The 8,683-nt window shown below is 48.2% G+C and overlaps 1 protein-coding gene across 1 annotated transcript; it reads left to right on the forward strand.

Moving 5' to 3' along the window:
- Positions 1-2,471: 2,471 nt before the first annotated feature.
- On the forward strand, positions 2,472-8,017 carry LOC121839026 (putative endo-beta-N-acetylglucosaminidase). The gene is made up of 2 exons (XM_042295062.1): positions 2,472-5,042; positions 5,308-8,017. Exon 1 carries the CDS (start codon positions 3,032-3,034, stop codon positions 4,193-4,195), a length of 1,164 nt encoding a protein of 387 aa, XP_042150996.1. The 5' UTR covers positions 2,472-3,031; the 3' UTR covers positions 4,196-5,042; positions 5,308-8,017.
- The last annotated feature ends 666 nt before the right edge of the window (positions 8,018-8,683 follow it).

Below are 8,683 nucleotides of genomic sequence, written 5' to 3' on the forward strand. Positions count from 1 at the left end.
TGTTGATTTGTAAAATAGTAAAGGACATTATTTGGATAGGTTTATCAGTCTGTAGTTGAATTCTGTTTAATTGTGCCTTATTGCTTAGAATAGAGACAGAGGTCTCTGTTGGTGTTACCAAGCTAGGAGTACTGGAGTTCATTAGGTACCAAACGGGGAGGGACTAAACTTGTGCAGAAGTTTGTGAGAAATGTGATGACGGGACTATATTGATATTAACGGGCAGAATCATAACTTGTCCAATAAGAAACCATTGTTTTCATGGGACCAGGTCCGCTTTGGCCGAAGGGAGCAGGTCGACTTTGGCCTGGCTGGCCAATTGGAGCAGGTCGGCTTTGGCCTGGCTGGCCGACGGGAGCAGGTTGGCTTTGGCCTGGCTGGCCGACGGGAGCAGGTCGGCTTTGGCCTGGCTGGCCGAACGGGAGCAGGTCTGGCTGGCGGACGGGAGCAGGTCGGCGTTGGCCTGGCTGGCAGACGGGAGCAGGTCGGCTTTGGCCTGGCTGGCCGACGGGAGCAGGTCGGCTTTGGCCTGGCTGGCCGACGGGAGCAGGTCGGCTTTGGCCTGGCTGGCCGACGGGAGCAGGTCGGCTTTGGCCTGGCTGGCCGAACGGGAGCAGGTCTGGCTGGCGGACGGGAGCAGGTCGGCGTTGGCCTGGCTGGCAGACGGGAGCAGGTCGGCTTTGGCCTGGCTGGCCGAACGGGAGCAGGTCGGCTTTGGCCTGGCTGGCCGACGGGAGCAGGTCGGCTTTGGCCTGGCTGGCCGCGGGAGCAGGTCGGCTTTGGCCTGGCTGGCCGACGGGAGCAGGTCGGCTTTGGCCTGGCTGGCGAACGGGAGCAGGTCTGGCTGGCGGACGGGAGCAGGTCGGCGTTGGCCTGGCTGGCAGACGGGAGCAGGTCGGCTTTGGCCTGGCTGGCCGAACGGGAGCAGGTCGGCTTTGGCCTGGCTGGCCGACGGGAGCAGGTCGGCTTTGGCCTGGCTGGCCGACGGGAGCAGGTCGGCTTTGGCCTGTTCTGTCTGTCAGTTGATCATTTTAGCGGCCCTGCAGTTCTGACAGGAACAGATGGAAAGGAGAGACATTCTCAGCAGGAGATGTTGTAATGTTCTGCTAAGGAACCCTGAGTACAGCATGGTCTGATTTACTGTAGACTGGCTAGCTACCATTCTGATTTACTGTAGGCTAGCTAGCTTCTGATTTACTGTAGGCTGGCTAGCTTCTGATTTACTGTAGGCTAGCTAGCTTCTGATTTACTGTAGGCTAGCTAGCTTCTGATTTACTGTAGGCTAGCTAGCTACCATTCTGATTTACTGTAGGCTGGCTAGCTTCTGATTTACTGTAGGCTAGCTAGCTTCTGATTTACTGTAGGCTAGCTAGCTTCTGATTTACTGTAGGCTAGCTAGCTTCTGATTTACTGTAGGCTAGCTAGCTTCTGATTTACTGTAGGCTAGCTAGCTTCTGATTTACTGTAGGACAGCTAGCTACCATTCTGATTTACTGTAGGCTGGCTAGCTACCATTCTGTTTTACTGTAGGCTGGCTAGCTACCATTCTGATTTACTGTAGACTGGCTAGCTACCATTCTGATTTACTGTAGGCTAGCTAGCTTCTGATTTACTGTAGGCTAGCTAGCTACCATTCTGATTTACTGTAGAAAACAATGTTCTATTGTGAGGATAGCTGTAGATTAGCCTGGCTACAGATCTGTTCGACTGTACACTTCGCCCTAATAAAAAAAACTATTTTCTACTGTGAGTAAAAAGGATAGCTGTTTAAGTCTCTCTAGTCTGCTTCAGAAAATCCTACAACTATTTATTAACGTTCTCCTTGCATCCACCAAACCCTGATTCGTCCGTCGGGCTGACAAATGGTGAAGCACGAAACATCACTCTTAATTAAGAAAGCGTTTCCACTGCTCCAGAGTCCAATGGGGGCTTTACACCACTTCAGCCGACGCTTGTCATTGCGCATGGTGATCTTAGGCTTGTGTGCGGCTGCTCGGCCATGGAAACCCAAGCTCTTGACGAACAGTTCTTGTGCTGATGTTGCTTCCAGAGGCAGTTTGGAACTCTGTAGCGAGTGTTGCAACCGAGGACAGACTATTTTTACGCACTTCAGCACTCTGTGAGCTTGTGTGGCCAACCACTTCAGCACTCTGTGAGCCTGTGTGGCCAACCACTTCAGCACTCTGTGAGCTTGTGTGGCCAACCACTTCAGCACTCTGTGAGCTTGTGTGGCCAACCACTTCAGCACTCTGTGAGCTTGTGTGGCCAACCACTTCGCAGCTGAGTCGTTTTTCTTCTTCTCCTAGCCGTTTCCACTTCACAGTAACAGCACTTACAGTTGACCGGCTGTAGCAATTTGACCAACTGACTTGTTGGAAAGGTGGCATCATGACGGTGCCACGTTGAAAGTCACTGAGCTCTTCAGTACGGGCCATTCTACTGCCAATGTTTGTCTATGGAGATTGCATGGCTGTGTGCTGGATTTTGTACACCTGTCTGCAACGGGTGTGGCTGAAATAGCCGAATCCATACATTTTTTTAAGGGGTATCCACATACTTTCATAAATATAGTGTACATGAATCTAGAACTCCAGATTCCAGCTGTTTTTAAATCACTAGTATGTAAAATGGTGTTTCTTAATACCGACAAAAATCAAACATGACATGTACGCAAAACGATGAATGTGATCATCCTTAGGTGCACACTTTATTCTATGGACTTGAATATTCTTATTGTGGTGATGCTGCTGCTTTGATGGTAAAGGTCTAGTAGAGGATACTGGCTTCTACCAAACATCATCTGGTCTAGTTTGGTCTTCGCTTTGTTCCCAAGCCTGAAATCTCTCTTCCCATAGCCTGGTCCCAGACCGGTTTCTCTTGTCCTGACAAAATGACTATAAGGTGTCGGCTTGGCTCCACCACAAACCCATCTGACAACTGACAACAGTCCCTCTGTTCCATCTTATTCCATCTTTTCTCATTCTTCTTCTCTGGTTTTGGAAGCAGCGTAGAGTATACACCAACACATTCCATGCTGTCTGTCAGTTGGTTCTTCTTCTCTGGTTTTGGAAGCAGCGTAGAGTATAAACCAACACATTCCATGCTGTCTGTCAGTTGGTTCTTCTTCTCTGGTTTTGGAAGCAGCGTAGAGTATAAACCAACACATTCCATGCTGTCTGTCAGTTGGTTCTTCTTCTCTGGTTTTGGAAGCAGGGTAGAGTATACACCAACACATTCCATGCTGTCTGTCAGTTGGTTCTTCTTCTCTGGTTTTGGAAGCAGGGTAGAGTATACACCAACACATTCCATGCTGTCTGTCAGTTGGTTCTTCTTCTCTGGTTTTGGAAGCAGCGTAGAGTATAAACCAACACATTCCATGCTGTCTGTCAGTTGGTTCTTCTTCTCTGGTTTTGGAAGCAGCGTAGAGTATAAACCAACACATTCCATGCTGTCTGTCAGTTGGTTCTTCTTCTCTGGTTTTGGAAGCAGCGTAGAGTATACACCAACACATTCCATGCTGTCTGTCAGTTGGTTCTTCTTCTCTGGTTTTGGAAGCAGCGTAGAGTATACACCAACACATTCCATGCTGTCTGTCAGTTGGTTCTTCTTCTCTGGTTTTGGAAGCAGCGTAGAGTATACACCAACACATTCCATGCTGTATGTCAGTTGGTTCTTCTTCTCTGGTTTTGGAAGCAGCGTAGAGTATACACCAACACATTCCATGCCGTCTGTCAGTTGGTTCTTCTTCTCTGGTTTTGGAAGCAGCGTAGAGTATACACCACCACATTCCATGCTGTCTGTCAGTTGGTTCTTCTTCTCTGGTTTTGGAAGCAGGGTAGAGTATACACCAACACATTCCATGCTGTCTGTCAGTTGGTTCTTCTTCTCTGGTTTTGGAAGCAGCGTAGAGTATACACCAACACATTCCATGCGGTCTGTCAGTTGGTTCTTCTTCTCTGGTTTTGGAAGCAGCGTAGAGTATACACCAACACATTCCATGCTGTCTGTCAGTTGGTTGTCTCTCTCAAAAAAGGTGTTGAACACAAGCAGATCTGGGATCCAGGCTACCAACCTGCCTTGTGCTTCCTGCTGTCTAACACTTCATGATAGACGGACCGACGCTTCATTAATTCTACTCTGTCCACCAGCACAGCATTTAAACTGCTTTTATTTTGACAAACAAACGGGGCACTGAGCCTGGGGGACGAGGTGTCGTCTCTAGTCACTGAGCCTGGGGGACGAGGTGTCATCTCTAGTCACTGAGCCTGGGGACGAGGTGTCATCTCTAGTTACTGAGCCTGGGGATGAGGTGTCATCTCTAGTCACTGAGCCTGGGGGACGAGGTGTCATCTCTAGTCACTGAGCCTGGGGACGAGGTGTCATCTCTAGTCACTGAGCCTGGGGGACGAGGTGTCATCTCTAGTCACTGAGCCTGGGGGACGAGGTGTCATCTCTAGTCACTGAACCTGGGGACGAGGTGTCATCTCTAGTCACTGAGCCTGGGGACGAGGTGTCATCTCTAGTCACTGAGCCTGGGGCGAGGTGTCATCTCTAGTCACTGAGCCTGGGGACGAGGTGTCATCTCTAGTCACTGAGCCTGGGGGACGAGGTGTCATCTCTAGTCACTGAGCCTGGGGGACGAGGTGTCATCTCTAGTCACTGAGCCTGGGGACGAGGTGTCATCTCTAGTCACTGAGCCTGGGGGACGAGGTGTCATCTCTAGTCACTGAGCCTGGGGACGAGGTGTCATCTCTAGTCACTGAGCCTGGGGACGAGGTGCCATCTCTAGTCACTGAGCCTGGGGACGAGGTGTCATCTCTAGTCACTGAGCCTGGGGACGAGGTGCCATCTCTAGTCACTGAGCCTGGGGACGAGGTGTCATCTCTAGTCACTGAGCCTGGGGGACGAGGTGCCATCTCTAGTCACTGAGCCTGGGGACGAGGTGTCATCTCTAGTCACCGAGCCTGGGGGACGGGGTGTCATCTCTAGTCACTGAGCCTGGGGACGAGGTGTCGTCTCTAGTCACTGAGCCTGGGGATGAGGTGTTGTCTCTAGTCACTGAGCCTGGGGATGAGGTGTTGTCTCTAGTCACCGAGCCTGGGGATGAGGTGTCATCTCTAGTCACCGAGCCTGGGGATGAGGTGTTGTCTCTAGTCACTGAGCCTGGGGATGAGGTGTCATCTCTAGTCACCGAGCCTGGGGATGAGGTGTCATCTCTAGTCACCGAGCCTGGGGACGAGGTGTCATCTCTAGTCACCGAGCCTGGGGGACGAGGTGTCGTCTCTAGTCACTGAGCCTGGGGATGAGGTGTCGTCTCTAGTCACTGAGCTTGGGGATGAGGTTAGTGGAGGTGTTATGCAATCATGAAGCGGGTTTTACCAACATCAAAAGCTTTGGTTTCTGTTCATCTGTTGGCTCTACTTTACATAGACACCTTATGCAACCATGGATTTATACAGGAAGTCTTCCATAGACCTACCAATTCTTAGCCTGGCCCCAGATCTGTTTCTACTGTCTAGCCAAATCCTAAATAGTGTTTGACATGACAATGACCATAAGAGTTGGATATACAAACTAATCTGAGTATAGGCTAACAAAGCCCTACTCTGTGAACTAACTGGAGTCTGGTGGGCGTATGGGGTGGACGGGTGGGCGTATGGGGTGGTTGTTTGGGCGTATAAAGCAAACGTCTTGGAACCATTGCGACTTTGCAACTACTTAACATGTTAGCTAACCCTTCCTCTAAAATCAAATCAAAAAATCTAATTTATTTATAAAATCAAATGTATTTATATAGCCCTTCGTACATCAGCTGATATCTCAAAGTGCTGTACAGAAACCCAGCCTAAAGCCCCAAACAGCAAGCAATGCAGGTGTAGAAGCTCTAATCTTAACATGTTAGCTAACCCTTCCCCTTTAACGTAACTCCTAAACTAACTGTCAGCCATCTAACTAGAATTCGTAACATATCATACGTTTTACAAATTTGTTACAATATTGTACGTTTGGCAAATTCGTAACATACAAAATGAATACATACGAAACATAACATATCATACCAAATGGAGTGTCTCGGATTTACATATAGAATACTAGGAAATGATCTGAGACCAGGTTATGGAACAAGGTACTAGACTATCTTCAGACCAGGGCAGACCAGGGACTATGAAATACTCCCCCCACCGTTAACAAGCGCATTACACTCTATTTCGTCATCCAGATAAGGTCAGTGTATGAATTGATATTTATCACTGTACCATGCTTGTTCAGTGTTATTTATTACATTTTTAAAAACTAACTGGCAACAAGTTAAAAATTATTAGTATTTTTAAGATGCTCATTGAAATATTTAGCAAATCACTAAGGATCAAGGTTCATTTGTGTACTTGTGTTAATATTTGCAACTACTGCACCAAGCTAAATGACACATTTACATTCAGGGACAAGTTGGTTCATCTTGACCCTCCGCTGTTAGTTACTGATTGACTGGGGACCTGATATGAGTGATGTTTTGTAACAAAGATCCTTGCTGTCTTTTTCAAAAAGCGATTTATCAACTACAGTATGTACAGTGGCAGAGCTGAGCTTTGGGAACGTTACACGTGTCACATGGAAAGCAGTGGCATAGTGGTGTTAAGTAACTTCACAGTATATTTTAGAAGCCTGAGTGTTGGACATACAGGATGGTATATTTTAGAAGCCTGAGTGTTGGACATACAGGATGATCATGGTCAGCTGGAATGGAATGACCCTAAACATTGACCCAGATAAAGGCTCTATCCCAAATGGCACCCTATTCCCTACATAGTACACTACATTTAACCAGAGCCCTGTGGTCACAAGTAGTGTACTTTGACTGCTTGCATCCCAAATAGCACCCTATCTTCTACTATCTCCACGTTATCGCGTTATCTATGAGAACTTACTAACCCTACCCTCCCTCTGGTTATTTTCCCCACGTAGTACTGCCTGACTCACTCACAGCCTGTGACTAAATCAATGGCTTCACTAGCTGCTGAGGCTCAGTGACATCACAATGGCAGGTTGTGTTCTAAATGGCTTCCCCTCACTAGCTGCTGAGGCTCAGTGACATCACAATGGCAGGTTGTGTTCTAAATGGCTTCCCCTCACTAGCTGCTGAGGCTCAGTGACATCACAATGGCAGGTTGTGTTCTAAATGGCTTCCCCTCACTAGCTGCTGAGGCTCAGTGACATCACAATGGCAGGTTGTGTTCTAAATGGCTTCCCCTCTCTAGCTGCTGAGGCTCAGTGACATCACAATGGCAGGTTGTGTTCTAAATGGCTTCCCCTCACTAGCTGCTGAGGCTCAGTGACATCACAATGTCAGGGCTGTGTTCTAAATGGCTTCCCCTCACTAGCTGCTGAGGATCAGTGACATCACAATGGCAGGGTGTGTTCTAAATGACACCCTCTTTCCTATATATAGTGTACTACTTTTCAACAGGGCCCATAGGGCTATAGTCAAAAGTATTGCACCACATAAGGAAAAGGGTGCAATTTTGGATGCAGTGTATGTATGAGGACATTCAGTCCCCAATGACAACCTCAGTCCATCCAAGCCCTTCACAGCATCTCTCCACACACACACAGACTTAGACCAACAAAGAAGTCTCCTGGTCTCAGTGTAGTGGACTACAGAGCTAAATAGGAAGGGGGGTTGAGGGTTGAGTCCCAAATGGGTACCCTAGTCACAGAGACGGAGATATATCAAACGATCAACAGGGACTGCTGGCCGCCACCACCTGATCATTGAGGTAAATTGAGCATGGAAGGGTCTGCTGATGATCACTTCCATTTTATACTGAACAAAAAAATGTATGCAACGTGTTGGTCCCATGTTTAATGAGCTGAAATAAACGATCCCAGAAATGTTCCATTCGCACAAAAAGCTTTTTTTCTCTCTTAACATTTTCTGCCCAAATTTGTTTCCATCCCTGTTTAGTGAGCATTTCTCCTTTGCCAAGATAATCCATCCACCTGACAGGTATGGCATATCAAGAAGCTGATTAAACAGCATGATCAATACACAGGTGCACCTTGTGCTGGGGACAATAAAATTCCCTATTTAAAATGTGCAGTTTTGTCACACAACACAATGCCACAGATGTCTCAAGTTTTGAGGGAGCGTGCAACTGGCAAGCTGACTGCAGGAATGTCCACCAGAGATGTTGCCAGAGAACTGGGTGTTAATTTCTCTACCAGAAGCGGCTTACAACAATTTTTTGAGAATTTGGCAGTATGTCCAACCGGCCTCACAACCTCAGACCACGGTTAACCACGCCAGCCCAGGACCTCCACATCCGGCTTCTTCACCCGTGGGATCGTCTGAGACCAGCCACCCGGACAGCTGATGAAACTGTGGGTTTGCACAACCGAAGAATTTCTTCACAAACTGTCAGAAACTGTCTCGGAAGCTCAGCTGTGTGCTCGTCGTCTTCACCAGGGTCGGGGATTTAATGGCCTTCAGTGCGGAGTGTACTCACGGATGAATCCCGGTTTTAACTGTACCGGGCAGATTGCATCGTGTGGGTGAGCGGTTTGCTGATGTCAACGTTGTGAACAGAGTGTCCCGTGGTGGTGGGGTTATGGTATGGGCAGGCCTAAGCTACGGACAATAAACACAACTGTATTTTGATGAGATCCTGAAGCCCATTGTGGTGCC

The sequence above is a fragment of the Oncorhynchus tshawytscha genome, linkage group LG13, assembly GCF_018296145.1.
Source record: "Oncorhynchus tshawytscha isolate Ot180627B linkage group LG13, Otsh_v2.0, whole genome shotgun sequence".
Classification (NCBI taxonomy): domain Eukaryota; kingdom Metazoa; phylum Chordata; class Actinopteri; order Salmoniformes; family Salmonidae; genus Oncorhynchus; species Oncorhynchus tshawytscha.